The following is a 21,318-nucleotide window of genomic DNA, read 5'->3' on the forward strand; positions in this document are numbered from 1 at the left end:
AGAATTTTGGGAGGTTTGAAAGCTCTATACAGTTTCCAAAATAAGTGCAGTAAGGCACACTATGGAACTAGGAAATGAGAAAGTTTCTATACACCATGCTTGTGCAAATAGTGATCCTCTATGGATGCCCAATCTGAGCATCTGGGTTCTCTAGAACGTATTGGAAAAGAATAGAAACATTACGCATACGCTTTCTCATAGGAGAACTAGGGGTCAAGGTACAGACACCCTATCCCATAATATTGGCAAAGACTGGTATGACACCTCTCGAAGGGGAAGCATTATACATGGTCGACCTCAACAAGTTTGAGAAGATGGATACAAGCAAGATACTACACAAATCAATGAATGCTACAAAGACCACTGGAGGCAGAGAGAAGGAAAGAAATGGATGGAATTATGGGGCATAAAGGCTGCTGATATACCAAAAGATATAAGTGAATCACGAATTTAGTAACACGGAAAATGCAAAACTATGGCAAGACCTGAGAATGAAATTACAGATTTACAAACAGGAAATTAATCCAATGGATGGATATGAAATGCAAAAATACCTCAGGGAGGATATATCAAGTTCACAACATGGAAAGAAATGGCAAGCAGGAAATCGTTCAAGCGTTACTACACAATACATCCCGGTGTATCCTTCAAAAGGGGGCACAAGCACAAGTAATCTTTAAAGACAAGGCAGCAAGGATGAAGATAATTAGGCAAACCAATAAGCTGAAAGCCACAAAGATCTGGACATCTAAGGAGCTCACCCTAGCCCAGCTCAAATAAAGAACCATTGAGCCATTGAACCTACCAAATCGAAGGAAGCCAAGAAAAAAGGCAAATGGGCTGTTTACCAGGAGGGAAAGTGGTGATTAGGAAATTCAAAATCTGAGCCTAAAGACTCTATCTTAAACTAATTAAGTCATCCTATGATAGGACTAGAACATAGCTTTGTTTGGTAATAAAATTAGAGCTGCTTTTTGCACTCCACAAAAGCTGCCTCGTGCACCCCCTTCAGCTTGTACCTGGATCGACTTTGGATGTATTTTTTCGTCTCATAGGCCTTGAGGCCTTTCAAAGACGGTAATCTCTCTCTCCCGGTACTAGAGAGGGAGATCAGCAGTCATACAGAGGCACGAGGGCAGCAGGCACTACGGCAGGTAGGATTTCGGAGGCAGCATTCCACTCTAGATCACATCTTCACTATGAGGGCTATCATTGAAGATGCCAAGTCCATACACCAGAAAGTCTACGCTTGCTTTGTAGACTTTCGGAATGCTTTCGACACCGTCTCACGATCTCGCATGATCAAGAGACTACAAGAGATGCAGATCCCAGAGACTCTGAGTTGGTGTGTGATGAGCCTATATGAGTCCCTCAAAGAGAGAGTTCGTGCCCCAGGTGGTTTATCAAATGGGGTTGAGAGCACGATAGGGGTGAAACAGGGATGCCCCCTCTCACCGACTCTTTTCAAACTCTACATTGATGAGATCACATCTTTCATAGACCGCCTAGGGGGCGAGGGATTACTGTTGGCTAATCTCATGATACAGATATTGCTATATGCTGATGACATTGTCCTCGTATCATCTTCAACTCAGGGATTGCAAAGGCATTTGGAGACTCTAGAGGTTTTTGTAGAGAGAGAGCCATGTGTTGGAAATGGACCAACAGAGGGTACGCACAGCGGAAGACTAATAGAGTAGCCCAAGAGCTCACACAGTGTGCGTGGGGAGTGGAATCACAAACTTCTTAACTTAATGTGCATCACATAGATGTGCAGACTCATCAATAGACAATGAACCAGCCAGATATAGCATGGTTGTAAGACACATTAAGACACGACACGTTAGATACGCTTTAGACATGAGTGTCTAAAGTGTCTAAAGTGTCTTAAAAATAAGAAACGTAAGACACATTAAATAAATATTTACTTAATATATGTATGAGAATACAAGTGTACAACTTGCTAGCATAGCTAGCAACTAGATTCTAAAAGTACAATAAGGTACACTTAAACAAAGCACTTGTACAATGTACTCAGGACTTCAAAGGTAAAGTTTAGACTCACGGCTCAAGCTTGCAAGTCATGACACAACTTTAAAGGTTTAAATTGACAATTGAATCTTGATTTTTTTTAATCCAGACAAACAACTTAACAAGAGCCTAGAGGGCTACATGGATTATATACCAATCATCATAGATCAATAAACATAAGTATCATGACAAAGGTCAATCAATCACATGTGACATGAATGAAATCTACATCTCGATACATATAACATGAAACTTTCAACTCTCAAGATTCATCCTAATCCGAATCTGTAAGGTCACTACCAATGCTGATCCAAAGTCGCCATCAATGATAGCATGGTTAAGTCAATGTTTGTTGTTACACCCCAGCCCAAAAAAAGAAAAACAAGAGTGTCTAAAGGTGTCTTAAGGTAAGAAACGTGTCTTAAGTGTCGTATCATAAGACACAAGTGTCTTAACAACCATGAGATATAGAAGCTACCAAAAGAATATATATTTCCGTCCAAAGCTATGGACACAATACAAAAGAGAGATAGATCCAGAGTCCCACCAATGGTGTGGTCCTCTCATCTTTCTTTCTCTGATCTTTGCCCCCATGGCAGCCATAGTGCTACCCATGTGGCCTTCTCTCAAGACCCAGGTCCACCCCCCCCCATGCTCTCCTCATATGGGGGCTTACAGATGGGGAGGTGACCTTTCCAACACCCCCTCTCACCGACACATCTCAGCCCAATGCCAACACGTCAATGACGATGCTCCAGTAACTCCCTGGTCGTAGTCCTCTGGAACATTTCGATGTCGAAATCTTTTCCTAGCTTTTCATCCAGTGGCTCTTGCTCCACCAAGTCTGGCTCCGCTTCCGCACATCATCCTGGTACATAAGTCCATCTCTAGTAGCGCCTCTTGACACCACCACCTTCAGTCACATTCCCGCCTTCGAGCTCGAGCAATCCAATTGCCACGATCTTCCACTTGTTCCCCTCATAATGAGTGAACAACCTGGAGTCTTCTAAGCACCATGCTTTGAGGGTCTGTCTCAACCCGTCCTTCCTTAGGCAAGGTCCGCAACAAATATCTCCGGATAACCTCGACCACGAACTCTCACTAAGCTCTCAAGCAGGTACTCTTCTGTCTTCAGTACACCTTGTCCATCATCTTCCAGCAATCTCTGTCCGAGATTCGAAGAAGGCGAATTCCTTCCAATCTCGCATGACCTGAGACAAATGAAGAGCAGATTCTCTCCACAGCATGCTATAAAGGCTCAAATTAAGAACATCAAGTACATACCAAATTGGCGTACTGGGTGTGTGCTTGCTTTGAAAGCAAACCATGCACCTCATCGAGGCACATACCAAAAACCTATGTATCCTGTAGTGTCCCCTTCTGAGGTACAGCAACCATCTGAACATGAAACCCTAGGGCACTCCATGGAATCCACCCTCGTGTCTGTATCAACAGCCACGCACTTGGACGATACCAAGCACTCCATGCTGCCCTTCACCTTCACAAAGGTCTCTGACTCCTTGTCGACCCACATCTCAATGTCAGACGTCATCACTATGGTTTCTAGGTTGACATATCTAACCTCATTAACACACGGAGATGTCACCAAGAACAGTTCTTCGATTACCACATTAGCTTTGGCTTTTGTGTTGCCCTCTGAATCTAAGTCGGACTCCCTCTTGTTTTTCTGATTCACCTTCTTTCTGCAATCCTTCACAAAATGGCCTGGCGTGTCACAATAGAAGCACTTCTTCTTCTTATTCCACTTAGAAGAGTCGTTGTACTCAGAGTCATCTCTCTTGGACTTGCACCGTTAGGCTTGCCCTTCCCTTTGCCAGCGTAATCCTTTGCCAACAACGCCTTGTCATCTTTGTCATCGTTGTAGAGCTTCTCCCTAGCTCCTTTCTGTAGCAGTAATGGACCCAACTCCTCAAAAGTCAGAGGTTTGGTCCTCTGTCTTGCTGTCACATTCGTAACAAAGCTTTTGAAACTCCGAGGTAGCCTCCTCAGTACCATCAAGGCTAGCTTGCAGGAGTCCACCTTCTGTTTCCCAGACTCTCCAAAGTTAGGAATCGTGAAAAAAGAAATCTGGGGGAGGAGGAAGGGAGAGCTGGGGCTGAAGATGCTTCTAAGATCGACATCTCCGCTACTAACCCACACAACAAAGTCGAACAAACTCAACCTTCCGTAGACTTGAACTCCTTACGCACCTAACCGAACCTGAGTCACCCTCCTTCTCGCAAGGGCACTATCCTTCAGTTGTGGATGTTGATTCCCAAGAGCTTCTGAATCAAGGTAGTCCTTCAGCAAGGTCCCTATCTTCAGGCTCCCACACTTGTGAGCCTCCTACTTGGGCTCTGATACCATGTTAGAAATGGACGAACAGAGGGTACGCACAACGTAAGACTGATAGAATAGCCCAAGAGCTCACATAGTGTGTGTGGGGAGTGGAATCACAAACTTCTTACTTAATGTGGATCACATAGATGTGCAGACTCATCAATAGACAATGAACCAGCCAGATATAGAAGCTACCAAAAGAATGTATATTTCCGTCCAAAGCTATGGACACAATACAAAAGAGAGATAGATCCAGAGTCCCACCAATGGTGTGGTCCTCTCATCTAACCACAAGGTACTTCTACTATCTGCCTGATATCTCTAGACTCGAGCCCGCGCGCTCCACCTCGAGCGTTTGTAGACTTTCTGTCCAGAATGTTCTTCTCCACCTTACTGCCTGAATACAGCCTAGGTGGGCAGCCTCCTGTGAGCTAGGTCTGCAACTTCACGGTCTCCTTCTCCTCCTGACTATAGGCCCAAAGGTAGCCCTGCTGGTGGAGTGGCTGCTCCAGAAGATGATGAATGAGGGCCTGGAGGCCCTCCTTTTATAGCCCCCAAGGGCTGCTGCAAAAATACTGACCAGGCAGGCTGCCTATGGCCGACCCAAACAGGCCAACCAGGCCCTGCCCTGGTCTGCCTATAAATGCCCCTATGGGGCTCTCTTTTCTAGGGCCTTTGGCCCTCCTTTCAAGGGAGGGTCCCAGCCCCCTTTGTCTGCCAATATAAGGCCTGGTTGGCTGGCTCCAACCAGCCCAACCAGCCCCTCCAAGTGGCCGACCCCACTGCTGATCTGCCCCACCCTGTTGCGCCATCTCCAAGGCCCTGCTGCAGGTCGTACACCTGCCCATAGACCCGCCAAACAGTTCACCTTCAAGATGCCTACACCCCGGGATACCTTCGCCCCCTTTTGCTGCTCCAAACATAACCAACTCTCCGTCCATGAGCTTCGTTTGTTGCAGCCACCATGGCTCCTCTAGGTTCTTCTTTCTTTCTCTGATCTTTGCCCCCATGGCAGCCATAGTGATTCCCATGTGGCCTTCTCTCAGGACCCAAGTCCACCCCCCCCATGCTCTCCTCATATGGGGGCTTATAGATGGGGAGGTGACCTTTCCAACAACCTGATTGACCAAGGTTATGATCTTCAACACCTCTCACGCAATGCTTCACCGACATAGCTTCACTTATTGGAGGTGAGCCAATGGAGATAGTGCAGCCCTACACATACTTGGGAGCAGTCTTCACAGGACCCATCTTCATGATGACTCATGCAACCACGACACGACTCACACAGGGGCAAAGTGCTTTGGCTAGAATAGAGAGACAGTGTTTCCAGGCACATTTTCAGGATCCACCGACAAAGAGCTGGCTATTCAACACTTTAGTGTGGCCGACTGCCATGTATGTAGCACCCTTCTGGGGGGGGCGATCTCCCGAGGACACACTGGAGGAGATTTGCAAGTGACTATGGGGTCTAGGATGATTCCGAATAATAAGCCCTCAGTCCAACATGAGATAGTACACAGAGTTCGCCATGACATCTCTCCAAGTTGATGCCATCTTTCAGAATGTGACATTCATCCACAAAGTTTAATACTTACCTCACAAGAGACTACCGAGGTTGGCCCTAGAGTCATCCAGACAACTAGCAGAGAGCAGGGCTATGCACGTATATCCGCATGGCTTGCCAGGCATGGTATCCCGATGGACAGACTTCCCCTCTTTCAATACAGCAAGGACACCCACCTGTGTCGATCCCACGAGATGAGATCAACCGTATCATACGGTTAGATCTCATCCAGCTCCATACATCTCGGACTTGGGGGGGGGGGGAGGAGCTCCCAACCAAGATCCAATTCTATCGCGACCACTTCCTGAGAGTATCGGAGGAGGGATTCATCATCAAACCCCCGGTACCTCGAGGATAGAGGAGTCTCACATGCACTAAGGATCACCATTGGACAAATGCGGGTTTCATCCCATCAGCTAAGGACTGAGGCGGGGAGAGCTGCAAGTATACCTAGAGAGCAGCAGATCTGCATGTTATGGACATTGGGGGTGGTTGAGACAGAGAAGCATTTTCTTTGTGCCAGCCCAGCCTACGATGAGATCCAGGGGCACTACCATTGTCTCTACCAAGAGGGTCCCACTCTCATGACTGGTCCACTTCCATGACCAGGTCTGCACTGGGCACTACTACGATAGATCAAAGAGCAGCACGAGGCGACTAGGCCATAAGATATAGAGTCTAACCGGGCACGACACGTCACAACCTTCTATACATTTGTGTCAGCCCCAAGACACAACGGAGTAGAGGAGGAGCTAGCTGATATGAGGGCAGCTTGGATAAGCAGAGAGAGCCGACACGGTGCCATCGAGAGAGGGACGCTGAGACCACGCGCGAGACAAAGAGCACCCAAAACACATTCTATTGAGATCCGACCTATCACCGCTTTCCCCAGGGGTTACTGATAGGGACGAGGGGTCACTATTGACATAGCTCAACAAGTTCAGAGATCGAGGAGACTGCGTCCCCCGCCACAACATGAGATAGCTCAACAGATGGTAATCCGAGATATCTTCACAGCTCACCGGAGAACCACCACTGTGGCGAGCTTCGGTTTATGAGTCCAAGCTCTCAGATTGATTCAGTTTCAGTTTCAGTTTCAGTATGCATTTGATTGTGATTATGCTAGAGCTCTTGGGCTCAATAGATCAGCATAGATTAGTACTCAGCAATGGCCCTAGCGCGCCTTTTGCTCCAGCCCATTAGCGCTTGTATGAGTCTTCTTTTTTGTGCTCTTTGTCCCATAGGCCTGCGAGGCCTCCCGCAGATGTTAATACACCTCTCTCTATCTCTTTCTCTCTCTCTCTCTCTCTCTCTCTCTCTCTCCCCCCCCAAACACATAGAGACTGTATACATATTTATTTACTTGTTTATCTATCCATGGCTTCAATATGCCCCTGGCAATCTCCTCTTCTTGAAACTTGGGAAAAGCAAGGCTCTGCCAAGGATGAGCATGCCTTCAATAGGTGAGGCGAGGATGCAAACAAAAATGAAACCCAAATCTGGTAGCTCTCTCCTTAACCAATATTTTCAAAAGAGCTCACTAGGTACAGCCTTGCGAACAGCACATCTCCAGGGCATGAAGCATCATCATTGGCTGCTTAGCCATCTCTGCAACTGCTGTTGGAAGTAGGAAGACGGCACAGGCTTCCTAATCACTTGAGAACATCCTCATCGGCATCGCTGCTGCTCCTATACATCCTGCAATAATTATCTAGCTAGTCCCTTCCTTTATCCGAAGCTCATCAGAAGTTTCACATAATGCTTGCATTTGTGGCAAACCTCTCTAAGCTTCTTCATTTCCATCATTCCCTGTTTCAAGGGCTTGGAACATTTCCTGAACAAACGATTTGAATGAAACCATCAGCCCAGCACTACGTGACACAAAAATCCGACATGAAAAGCTAGAAGCTAATCCTCCATGGGTGGCCTGTATTACTGTACAGCTCAAGGGAGGGCAGGAGGGGCAGGGTAAAAACACAAAATGAAGGCTCCGGCCAGGCATGGACAGCTCCCCTAGCACCAATTCTCAAACCGTTTCTCTCCATTCAAAATCCGACTTCAAACAATTTCATGGAAACCAAGGATTGGCAGTGAAACAATATCAGCCTCCCAGAGATGCCCTTTAAGGGTTTCCCACCCCAAAAGGTAGAACCCCAATACTAGAAACACCATCAAACAATTTTATGGAAATCGAGGATTGGCGGAGAAACTGTATCCTAATACTGGAAAGCACCATTACAAAGAACCTTTGCACAACTAGCTTTCCAGCCTTGGCATCTTTCGTGCTGTCTCTCTTCCACAAAGCCATGCTTGGGCTATCAAAACATGCGTTAAAATTGCCTATCAAAACTAGAACTCTAGATCAAGAGGTTTGAAATGCTTACATGTGAATTTGAGACATGAGGTGGAGATCCACTCATAGATGAATAATAAGGCAAGCTGTTCCCAGTCCTGTACTTATACACCAGATGCCTTACAAAGCCAACAAAAGATCCATTCCACAAAGGAGACCTGTGACTCTGGAACAAACAGAGAAGGGAAGATTTAATGAATCAAGGCATAGTTCCTCATTCCATGCAGCATGCATATGCAGACACTGAAACAATAAATGTCACATTTTAAAAGATTAACCCTACCAACCTTCCAATAACAAGTACCCATGAAAACTAAAACGAGAAGAGGTCGGTTATAAAAGTGCAATGCATCAGTTGATAAAGAACACTGGATTTCAAAGCACTACATACCTGGAAGAGACAATGTCGACAAAGGAAAAGCACAAATAGCAAGGGAGCCACAATCAGGATCCGGACAAAATTCAATGTGTGAGGATCCTGGCCACCCCTTGTTCCTGGCAACGAATCTTCCAATGTGATACGAACATCCTGCCATTCCACTTTTGCAGACAATCAAGATCCTAACACTTGCATTGGAAATTGTAGTTTCTATCACAAATATAAATCTCCTCAATTGTAAAGATAACAGAGCCACAGAGCTAAAGAGCAACCGCAAAATAAGTCTGGCATGGATTTTGAAACCCCTAGGCACTATTCATCTGCACAACATATACCATGAAGAAACGGTTTACAAAAATCCCTTATTGTACCTGCCAATAGCGGACAGGATCCAAAAGCCAAGCTGTCCACCAATCCCACGGTTTTAGTGGGCCAAGTGTGTAATGCACAACACGTAGTTCAGTCTCATCGACCATCCACTGCGGCCACAACCATACAAGAAAAGTAGAACTATTTCAGTAGCAATCTTGCTAAGCTCTACAAAAGCCACTTGTATCTAAAAGAATCGTGAAGAGGTGATCTGCACATATATGGCAATGAAGAGACATCCAGGTTTTTCCTCTGACTTAGGGCATCATATGTATCATGCAAACACTCTGTTTTTGCTGATGTTTGGGAAGCTTACAAGAAAACAAATTCATGATTCGAAGCACCACCAGCCAATTTTGGATCTAATATTAAGCAGATAATGCACCAGTGGAGGAATCACTTGCTTGAACTTGAGAGGAATAGAGCAATTGACATCAATTGTGACATGTAAAAGTTTTGATGTGGCTTTATTACAGTATAAACATCTAGCCATAAAGAGTTGCTGATACTCGGACAGACTCTACACGTGATTCCCTTCTTCCACCATTGCTTTTCATCTCTCACAAGGCTGCTCTCCGTTGCATAGCGTATGTCAAATTTCTACCCTTTAAGGTTTCTAGCTCCTCATTGATCTTAGATACTCTGCCTTCAGAGTTGCTGCTCAATTCAAATGTCAAAACTGTCTTCTTCCTTCTTCCTAAACCCAAATGCGCAGAATTGTTACTCCCTTGTGTCCCTCCTGTAACTGGAAGGCTGCAATATATATACCTTCATGAGACTAGAATATATCCTATGTTAGATGGCTTTCAATTGTACTTAAATAGCTGTACAGTACCATAAATATATTTCATGCTATTAGATACCTCAATTTATACATAGTCTGGAAGATAAAGAATCTTTTGTTCTGTAGAACGTTTCTACACTGAAATTGGTGACTCTTGGACTGATGTGAATGAATGTATGATATCTACAAATTATTGGACAATGGCTCTCTTGAATCGGTCCCCCTTTGCCCCAATTCTTGAATTGTTAATGGGGGTTTCAACTGGTTGAGCCTTAAACTAACTCATTTGAGTGTTCTGATTTTGCATAAGGTTTCAATTATTTATGAACATGAGCTATAATCAGATGACTATGTATGATTAAATTGAGCATGTCTGACTCGGATTAACTGAAATCAAACAAGTTTATATTTGTTTCTAAGTCTTACTAAAGATTGACTAAGATGGCTTTACCTAGTTAACCTAATTCACCTAAGTTAACTTTGTTTGACTGAAATCAAAATTAAATCCTCACCTTTGATATCGTTCCAATTCCTTATTCACATTGAGTTAAACAATTTCACTTTATTGAGAAAGTAGTACAATATTTACAGAGCTTGTACCATAATTCTTGGCAACTAACTCGGTCTTGTACTTCTTCAAAGTGCCATCAGACTTGTAATTGGACATGTAAGCTTCAGTTTTGAAAGAATTTATGCAACCCGGAAAGCTGTAGCATAGAAGAAAACTTCACAAAGTGAAATTTGCATTCCACTAATACGGCAAGGAACATGTATCTAAATGAATCCAAAAACATGCCCCCAACTTCTCATCCTTTAAAAACACTACAACAAGTGCACTTCCAACCTCATGATGGTCAATTACCAGGTTGAAACCATAAACTCCATCACATAGCAAGAATTAGCTATGATGACATCCCCATAGTCATTAGCAACCAATGATGGGTGTAGACTATAGTATAGCATATGCTCTCCTACATACATATCCACACACCCACACACACTTTAAAATCCATTTATACAAAGATCTCTGTATCTAATTCAATTTGAAACTACAAACAAAAATATTATCATGCATCAACCGTGGATGATATAAGCTCTGTACAAACCCAATCGGGATCCCAACAAGAATCCTACGGAGATCTACTACTGTTGCCACCTACTCTGCTCCGTCGGAGGAATCCAGGGCGGCAATAAGGATGCCTTGGATGTGTGTGTGTGTGTGCTCGCACGTGCGTGCGAACAGTTCAAGACCAAGGATGCAATAATTGTGAGCTACAAACATGGGTAGCCACACAAGCAAACCAGAATAAAAATGCAGTACAGTTATCCCAGCTGAAAGGGACAATGCCCAGGGCATAGGTTGATGTAGCTGAAGCTGGTTTTCTCCAAGGTGTTGAGAATGTAAATGTCTGACACAAACGTAGACAAAATGCAGGATGCAAAATGTAAATGTATCAAAATGCGAGAGCGCAGAAACATGTAAAAAGCATTGTCATTAGAGGGATTCTGGAGCCATGTCACTCGCAAAAGAGGTTACCAGTTTCATTGCTGAGCACTTCGGCATGAATGATGTAGACGTAACTGATTCACGTCCGGTGGGAAACCCAGACCCAAATACAATCGAGCCATTGTTTGCTCTATGATTGATGAATGAAAAAGAGCACTCTATGCTAGAGAACGTAAATATTATCTTAAAGGCACGCAATACTTCATGACAGAAGATAGAACACCTCAGCAGCAAGCAGACAGACATAAAGCATATGAGGCTGGAAAGCCTCACAACCCACCACATAGGGCCTTGTGACATATGGGTTCACGACCCGTGAGGTATTACACACATTGATGTAAAACTGCCGTGGTTGCCCTTGGAGAAAAGGGGCACATCTAAAGATGTGTTCCAGATGCTAAGACATGGGAACACGAAGCTTGCACAATCCCACACACAGATGGGTACCCCACCATGATTCGCCTCATTACAATGTATTTGGTATGTTGATCTCTTTGGAGATTTATGTCTAGATATTGACACACTCGCACAAGAGGGACAGGTGATGGAAATGGGTAATTTATTTGGGAAATTGCAAGTGGAATTGACAGACTACTCAATGGCTCCATATGAGAAGGATGCACATATTGAGCTTGCTTCAATCTGGGACAAGTCAGCCATGGATACCAAGACCAATTGTCAATACCTCACCATGAGGAGAATGTTGAACAGTATGCATATGGTAGTACTGTAATATGATATGAAGCAACTTCAATCATAGACGATTTCTATTTGGGAACATGTCACCTGACTCGGACCATAAACCACTGCATATTAGCATACGAGTTCACTCCAGCATCAAAACATCGCACAAAGCAGAAACACCTCATTGGAAAGAATATGCAGGCATGCTTGAAAACTTTGTGAGAAAGCAACCACAATTGCCTAGTGCTAAAGAAATATGGATACACTTACGAGATACCATGTATACAGAGCCAGTCTGACAATGGGAAAAACTGGGAACTTGGAAGAGTAGGAAGAACCAAAAAGGACTGCCACATAAGGCATGGTTTGATGATGACTCAATGATGAGTGTAAAAGAGCTCAAAAGAGACCAAGAAACCTGCCTGAGACAAGTCCTGAATGGTCCGATGCCCACAAAGAATATAAGATCTTGGTACGCAATAAGAGGAGATATGGCGATATGGAGAAGGAGACAAGGGATGTACAAAACTTTGCCAAACAGCCCAAGAGAGCATAAAAGGGAGATACACGGATATAATAGGGGATTTCACAATGAAGAGCTTTTGGCCTACACTAAGCAGCTGTACACTCATACAAATGCTCTACCCATGCCCACAATTGGACACAAGCACGTAACACAGGAAGTTAAATCACCTATAAAGAAGCAATCACCTCTAAAGGAAGTAACACCAGAAGCAATCACCTCTAAAGCATGCAACGCAATTAGACAAAAGCATGTAACACAGGAAGTAATCACCTCTAAAAAAGCAATGCAGGGATTAAAGAAACGTTGGAATGGCAAAGCATCAGATGCATCACACAATTAAAGAAGCACTGAAATGTCAAAGCTGAAATGGGGCGGCCCCATTGCAAGAGCATGGATACATAGAATGCTTAACCAAGCAACAATTGAAGGACTCCCTGAAGAATGGCAAGAAAATTGGATAAAAGCACTTCGGAAGGATGGTCGGGTCGGAGTGTGATAGAACATAAAATCAGCACATGGGCTGAAAATACAGGCAAAAGGGCACCACAGGACAGGCTGGTTTCAGACCCAAACATAGTACATTTGATCATCTCGTTACTTTTACGGTCATAATGGAAGAAAGCGGACTACGAGGGGCTTCCCTATTGTGTTGCTTTGTGGATTTTAAAAAAGCATTTGACACTGTACCTCAAGATAAACTCTGGGCCAGAATGGAACACTTGGAATACTGGAGTACCAGCACCAGTACTTGATGGCGGCAGTAGCCAAACTATACCAAAAAGTAAGGTGTACATGAAAAACACAGAGGTTTCTACAGCACTATAGGAGTTAAAAAAGGATGTCCCTTATCACCCACTTTGTTTGGGCTATCCATAGATCAATTAGAAGAATGTGGAACATGAAAAGAAGGATTACAAGGACTGACTAAGTTTTGCAAAATCAGCGGCCTCACCATAAACATTTCCGGACAAAAGTGATGGTTATAAAGACTATTTAGCCAGAGGTTAAGCCTGTTATCATGTACAGAGAGCAGCCAACTTAGCCAGAGGTTAAGCCTGTTATCATGTACAGAGAGCAGCCAATTGAAGTGGTAAGCACTTTCAAATATTTGGGCATTGACATCCCATCTAACCATGGCTGGAGCAAATGCATCAACCGAAGATTGGAGGTCAGATGAGCAAAATACCATGAGTATGAGAACATGTGGAAGAGAAGTGATAAAAGAAGGTGGGAGATTTGGATAATACTCTTTGATGCACTTTTGTACAAACTATGTTATACAGGGTAGAAGTGTGGGGCAGTATGTCCTGTTCGACATGGAATGACATAGAGAAAATACAGAGAATGTTTCTACACCATCATCTGGGTATTAAGTCCACAACCCCTTACTCAATGATGCTCTTGGAAACTGGAAGAAGGCCATTGGAAATTATAGCAATGGAACAAGTGTTCAAATACCTCACGGGGATAAGGAATGTCACGGGGGCGTGAAATTCTAAGTACTTTAATGTACTACAAGTCTATCACAACTTTGGTTTCAAAAGTCCAAGCGTGGGCTTAATAATGTGTACTTAAATGCGGCATGGTGCCTAGCACATGAACGTAATTAATCCCTAGGCCCAAAGGCATTCCAAGGAATAAAAAGAGTGGTTGTTGGAAAATGATGACATGGCATTTTTAATGGGCCCCCTAGAGGGCCATGTACCTTCAGTGGCCCCCCTAGAGTTCCAGGTGGCTCTAGTGCCTTCTACATGCTCCTTTGTCATTCTTGGACCTTCCTGGGCCTTCTAAACTTCACATGTGTGGTTTTCTCTCTCATCTTCTCCCTTTGTTGAGATTTTGGACTGGTTTTTCAGCCTCCTTCAATTGAATTCCGTTTTTCTTCATAACTCCTCACCCGTTTGGATTCCTCGACTTCCGTTTGGTCCAATGGCTTCCCCTCTGCCTCCCCTTCGCAGTGATATGCTTTTCCCTCCGTGCGTTTGGTAGAACAGGCAGAGCTGAGCACTTCTTTTGCTGGTCGAATTTGCAAAAGTGGCTTTTTCTAGACCTTTTTGCGTCTACAACCTCCTGGGCCTCTCCTCTTGCAAAGCTACAGCTTTCTGTTGAATTTCGAGTGGTCCCATGCGTTGGTTGACTGGTTTTTCTCAATTTTGGAGGACTTTCCGGCAATGAAACTTCTCCAAAACCTTCTCAATGCATTCCTCTCTGAAGCACGCTTCTTTTGAGCCCAAGAACTCCCACTTCTTCGCGACAGAAGTGCTTCTTTTCGCATTTTTCAGTGGAATTCTTGCTGGTCGGCTCTTGTAAATGCTCTTTCTTCATGCCTTTGCACTCCTCTTTGGCTGAGAATGCAATTGGGCATTGGCTACTATGTCCTCTTGGCGATTGAGGACTTGGTTTGAGTTTTCAGGGCTTGGTGAGTTGTGCTGCAATTTCCTTTTGCCATAAGTTATTGGTTGGCCTCGTGTGCCGCCTCTTTCTTGGTTCATAGGTGCCCATGCCATGGTTGACACGTACGATCACATTCGATGCGTACCATTTGATATTAGTACGGTACTAAACGAACTAAAAATTCTTAGGTGTATGTCCGATGGTACGTTCGATACCCAAAAAAAAAGACAAGATTTTAGAGTTTTGGAGTAGGTACTTGTACAAGATTTAAAACTTGTACAAAACATGTAATATAGGTGCTTAATGGAGATAGAGGGAGAGAGATGAAGATGCTTGATGCAGCTTGAGCCTCATCACTTGTTGGATATGGAGAAGGAAGAGTCGAGACTCAGAGTCGGAGGTAGATGCTTAGTGTGAGATCATAGTGAGGAGAGAGGGGGTTTATATGGAACCTTGCCATTTGGGAGGCCCAAAATCAGTTTGGCAAAACCACCACCAATAACAAAACCAGTCATCCAAAACAAACGAACGCAAAAAACAAAAACAAAAACAAACAAACACAACAAACCAGGGAAGAAAAAAAAAGTACGGTTCGTACGGAACGGAACAGAACGTACGGAACGCTCCGTACGTTAAACGAAGGCAACCATGGCCCAAGCAGTGCTACATAAGTCATTATTTGGTTGGGTACTTTGCTGATTTTATTTTGGAGCTTTGAAAAGCCTTGTGAATGCCATCTGGAAACCACTCAAAGAGAGTGCAGCTTGGGTGCAGTGTGATTGCATCTGGACAGCCAATGGAATTGCACTCGGAAAAGAGAATGCCTTTGGATTGAGCCTATGGGTTAAGTGCACTTATGTGATGGTGTTCTATGCTTGAAAGCCTTGCGAAGGCTCAGTGAATTGGGACTGCGTGCTTAGTTGCAGGAAAGGTCTCCCAAATGCAACTTGTCATCATTTCACTGTGAAATATAAAGAAATACCGAAAGGGACGCCACGGTGTTTGGGGCCAATCGGGTGCACTTGTCTATGTTTGTTGAGTAGGGGCATTCTAGCCTCCATCCCTTTTTCAGTAATTTTGTTTGTGAACAAATGGGTAAATGCCAAATGGTGATCATGCAATGGTTAATGGTTGTGATATATGCTTTATGAGCTGTAAATAAGTGCTTAAGTGATTAAAGGTTTAGTTCCACTGCCCTCTGAGTGGATAGAGGCCGGTTTCATTGGTTCCATTGCCAAAATACCACACACTCTTCCTCAAGAGCTGGTTCTCGATAGTTTGGTGGAAGGATATCTTTGCTGCACTTTTTGACAGCTGAATATTACCACCATAAACATGGTGATTACCCATGAGCAAGAGAACTCCACAACTCCTCAAAGGAGAAGGCAGGAAAGCCTTAATGATCCAGCTATGTACAGCTGCAGCGAGCACAACAAATGCCTTTTGAGCAGGCCACACATGAAGCTACAATTGAGCTCAACAGTGATACTAGTTCTAGCAGTGAGTCAGATGATGCTACTATGTTGAATGCACAGCTTGCAAGTGAAGTGACTGCTTTGACTCAGCTGACTCAAAATTTGGCTCAGATTGTGCAAACAAATGCCAAGAAGAACAAGAAATCAAGAAAGCACAAGCACGGAAAGAGTGAGTACACACATGCATCAGCTTCTCATGGCGGACCACACACTCATGCATCAGTTTCCCATGAGAGACAGCCATCAAAAATGACTCAAAAAGTGAGTTCCAAGAGAGAGGAATCCCCCAAACTTGAGAAAGAGGTACAAAAAGTACAGCTAGTGCAACAGTATGAGCAGCCAGCACAAGGCCTTGGTTTGGGTACTTCTACTCCTCGAAATAATAATGTGCAGTCCATAAATGTGGCTCAACCACCTCAGCCATATTTGAAACAGCAACCTGAATATTTTGGTACAGATTCTATCTTTGATGCTATGTTGATTTCACCGCCAACTGGGCATAGAAAGCCATGTATGACAATGTGGGAATGCAACCAGGCATGCAAGCCACAACATACGCTCCCATGCCTAATGTTCAGCCAAGCATGGCTCTCCCTAGTGAAAGGAATGCTACAAAAATACAGCCATCTTTGGGATAGCCAATATCAAATGTATATAAAGAATTTAAGGATGGTGGTTCTCATGTCAAGTTTGAGGCATATAATGGAGTACAGGACAGGTACAAAGCCCTCACATTCCTTCAACAGTTTGATGCTGCATTTCTTGGGGGTTTGTTTACAGAAGCATCCAAGATGAGGAAGGTTGCCACATTTTTTAAAGGCAATGCACTTAAGTGGTACACCAACCTTATGCTTCATGGAATGCACCTTGGAATTTAAGCAAGTGTTCTCTTCTACTTGGCTTACTCCAACTTTTGAAGTTAAAGTACTTTCACACTGGCATGACTTGTCATACAAACTTTGCAAGAATCTTGATGATTACACCCAGAGGTTTTGGGATGTTTTGCTGCCATTGAGCTCTTATAGGCATGTTTCCGAGGGCGGGCTTCGAATCATCCTGGATCCCATATTGACCTACAACCAGAGAGAGAGAGAGAGAGAGAGAAAAAATCATGAAACTTGAGATTGTCACAAAACTGCAAGAGAGAGCATTTAACTGAAGCCACAGTCCCCTTCCATCAAGCAAAGGGGATTCTTCCTCCAATACTTAATGTAGGCCACAAGAGCTGAGCCTCTCGGCTTTGATAACATGTCAAAAACTAGGGCAGCGCCTAAATGCAAGTCCCCACAGGGGAGGACGGACCTGAACATGCTGTTGCTTATAAACATGCTGTCTTTGTTAAGATATTGTACTTTGCCCAACATCCTCAGAAACTGGAAGAACAGTGCTGGTGACCAATTGGTCAGCTTACCATCTGATTCTTCTCAAGAGAATGGATGTGACGACTTTGGGGTCATGGAGATCTCTCACCTTGTAGTATTGGTGCCAGCTTCATGGGTAACAAACTTGGTTAAATTTTGATCACTAGGGACTGGCCTGCCGGTGATCCATCAATTTGTCTGGGCCCTCTAACATGTGTGCCGAGGAAAATTGGGAATGATAATTTGTATTCTCCAAAGTGGTGACTATGAATGACCTCTCAAATGCGGATCTCTATACCACGAGCCTCTGAATCAACTGGTTCCTGGGCATGAATTCTCTTCAAATTAGCTTCAAACACCAAATCATGGCTACAGGATAAAAAAGAACTGTCGCCTTGTGTCCTCCAACCTGCCATTTGGGGTTATGTAGATCTGACCTTGTAGCTGTAATGGACTTGCTAAGCAGGCTCTTTAGAGGCCCATAAGGGGCCTGTTTTGAGCAAGCTCGTTGGTTGACTCAGTTGGGGGGGTAGACTGCCTTTCCTTCTGCTAGTAAAGAACGCCCCTTGGCCATTTTATTTCCCAATCTCCCAACAAAAATCTCTGCAAGGAGAAGTATGTGTCATACTCATAGAACCCGCTCTGAAGAGGCTCAAGGAGAGCACATCATGAACATTCAGGGCATGACTCCTTTCTACATGTCCAGTGCACAGTATGGAGAAGAATTCCTATCATGACAAGGTTTCTGGCGCAGCCAACACATGGAAGCTGTATGCAGTATCTAGTCTGGGCAATGCCAAATACCATGCATCCAAAAATCATGCATATAATAGAAGCAATTATTATAATTTCAAACAAATCTAGATAATCTGACATACGTTATCATATACTCCATCTTTGTCTCTGACTTAACCACAAGTTAGAGCATCCAAAAAACTTCGCCAAATCCAGGCAGAGTCGGTTCTTTAAACAATACAACAGCAAAAGGGATGCAGGGTGAGTGCCCTGACTGGCCTCCAGTGGCCTACACTGTGTGTACAAGAAGAAAAACATGCTAAAGCATATTCTATTGAAATCTCCAGCAAGCCTCCCTTCATTCAACTTTGGAGTGTTCCCTTTTACTCCTTGTGATGATGGAAAAAGGATCGCAGTTACCTTGTTAGCAAGCATATACAGACCAACATCTGCATTGTAAAGAGTTGAAAGCCTTTCCATGGTGGGCAACGGCCTTGCATTCTTTTCTTCTTCCGACAAATCAGGATCAAAAAGATGGGCATTTGGAAAGTCTGCATAGTATGAATTCAAAAAGCCTTGATCCCCTGCATCCAAAATGGCATGCACGGTTTGTCAATTGAAGAAGAATGAATCACACTAAATGAAAAAAAAAAAACCATCACATTGTTCCAAAGAAAAGGCAAACCTCCAGTGTAAGACGGTAGGGTGTTCACTTTCGTCATCATATCATCAAAAAGGGCTTGAGAAGGTTCAAGTACCATAACTCCCGAATTAAGCCTCTCAGAGTGTTTCAGGTTTGCACAGAACTTTTGGCATTGAAAAAGGTCTTCAATGCTCTTCCGTAATACTGTATCAGCATCGAGATATACAACTGCACCACATCAAAAAGGCATATCAAAACCATGCAGAAAAGTCCAATCTGATTGAGGAGACGAAAACTATATCATTAAAAAATACCTTTTCTGTAGTTTGTCATATTGAATATTTTCAGCTTGGTGTATACCCCCCAAAATCGCTTGGGCCTTTTGCTATTGGGATTCGCTAGCAGCTCGATTCTCTGAATGATCCAACCATCGGCCTGTCCTGCCATGGTTGTTAAAAAATGAGGGCATGCAATATATGAAATTGCTAGAATCATCATTATCTCTAAACATAAATCGCCAAAGCAGAAACGGCAGTATGCTTGACTAAAGGAGTATAAAACCCAGCACCCGGAAAGACATAGATTGAACAGATCTCACCTCCAAAAGCTCGATGGCTCTCTGAGAGACCCCTTCCGATACAAGGACCACCATATCCTTCGTTGCCCCGGTGTCTCTGATGGATTTCCCAAGCACACGTACTCCCAATGCAAATTCATCTCCGTACAGAAGGGTCACGTACGCTTCCGGAGTTTGCTGGGATCTATGCCTGCCAGGGCTTCTCACGTGGATATCTCGATCACCAGCAGGCCCCCGATGACCAGAAGCAAGGACTCCAAGGAACAAGAGAGCGAATACCAGTAACAACTGGGAGGAGCACAGTATGTTGGGTTTCATAATCAACTATATATATGTCGGCTCCTGGGCACTCAACGTTTCTTCTAAGGATCAATACTGAGAATCGAAGACGAAATAAGTGTTGCGCACACGCAAGCCCAGCTGTGAGAGTAGGATCCAAGCTGATTAGAGAGACGTTTCTTCCCTCAAATTGGAGCTGATCGGATCACAACACAAGCAGGCTAGCTCAAAACACACCGACCCAATTGAAGATACAATAAAATCGTAAGCTCTCTGTCTCTCTCTCTCTCGCAGCTTCTCAAGTGATGATGATCAGAAATGGGCAGCAGGAAATCTGAAATGATGATGGATAGAATTGAAACTGAGTATCTCTCGTCGGACTGAAACAATTCGAGTTGAAGAAGAGTTCCTGTGATTTGGGCCTCTCTTCCACGATGCAAATTTGTACTCTGAAGCTTCCTAGTGGTCGCAATTACAAATTTTTGACTTCTAGAGTTTGAAAAAACCGCATTACAAAAATGTCTCTCCACCTTTATTTTTATTTCTCTTTTTTTTTTTTTTAACGTACACTTGTTTTGATTAGAGCGCTTTCCCCGCATCCAAGCCAAGGCTAGAGTAAAAACTGCAGCCCCATGAAAGCTTGCAGTTGCAGGTTCTATAGGCTATTGCACGCTCTCTAAACACACGTTTTGGAAATTGTTGCACCCAATGGGGCCATTGACAACGCTTTGGCATTGAGCTAGAATCACCACATTTGTGGATGCTAGAGTTGCAATGCTAGCAGAGCATCCCTACCCAACCTTGGCCTTGCATGGGGCTACAAGACTATTCTACTAGTGGTGCTATGAATTACCACTAGCCTACACGAGGAAGTGCTTTTTGGGGACAAACTAGTCAGGTCTTGCTTCTGGAACTGTGCGAATGGTGAGATTCCATTTGGGTGGAATACCACGACATTAACAGCATGTTGGCGCTACTTACAGGTGGCAGTCATTGTGGCTCCTTGGGAAGGAATAAGATGGTCTTCTAGCAAAAGATACACCTCTACCATCTTGGCCAATGGCTCCTAGAAGTCTGGGTCTCTGTCCCAACGTTTTAAACAAGATGAATTACATTCATTATGCGTACCTCCAAGAAATGTTATTTGTAAAATGATTGATTGGGTGAAGGTGTAAAGGAGGGATTTCAAAGGTATGTTTGCTCTAGGCAAGCCTACATCTGAAGTTTCATGGGGGTGGGGGGGGGGGGGAGGAGAGAGAGAGAGTTTATTAACATCTATAAAAGACTAAAGGGTCTATGAGACTGGAAAGAAAC

At 44.0% G+C, this 21,318-nt stretch overlaps 1 protein-coding gene across 2 annotated transcripts in view; it reads right to left on the reverse strand.

Moving 5' to 3' along the window:
* Nucleotides 1-20,485, reverse strand: part of PGSIP6 (plant glycogenin-like starch initiation protein 6) — a 45,534-nt gene extending 25,049 nt beyond the window's left edge. For both annotated transcript variants that reach the window (XM_087378469.1, XM_087378468.1), the window contains exons 1-7: nucleotides 19,747-20,485; nucleotides 19,463-19,583; nucleotides 19,191-19,376; nucleotides 18,926-19,089; nucleotides 9,042-9,149; nucleotides 8,683-8,820; nucleotides 8,323-8,457 (exon numbers count right to left, since the gene is read on the reverse strand). In XM_087378469.1, coding sequence (XP_087234595.1) covers nucleotides 8,323-8,457; nucleotides 8,683-8,820; nucleotides 9,042-9,149; nucleotides 18,926-19,089; nucleotides 19,191-19,376; nucleotides 19,463-19,583; nucleotides 19,747-20,043 — 1,149 coding nt within the window. In that variant the 5' untranslated portion in view covers nucleotides 20,044-20,485. The remainder of the gene's footprint in view (nucleotides 1-8,322; nucleotides 8,458-8,682; nucleotides 8,821-9,041; nucleotides 9,150-18,925; nucleotides 19,090-19,190; nucleotides 19,377-19,462; nucleotides 19,584-19,746) is intronic.
* Nucleotides 20,486-21,318: the final 833 nt, after the last annotated feature.

The sequence above is a fragment of the Dipteris shenzhenensis genome, chromosome 8 (genome assembly GCF_047967505.1).
Source record: "Dipteris shenzhenensis isolate YYH24624 ecotype China chromosome 8, Dip_SZ_1.0, whole genome shotgun sequence".
In the NCBI taxonomy this organism is placed as follows: domain Eukaryota; kingdom Viridiplantae; phylum Streptophyta; class Polypodiopsida; order Gleicheniales; family Dipteridaceae; genus Dipteris; species Dipteris shenzhenensis.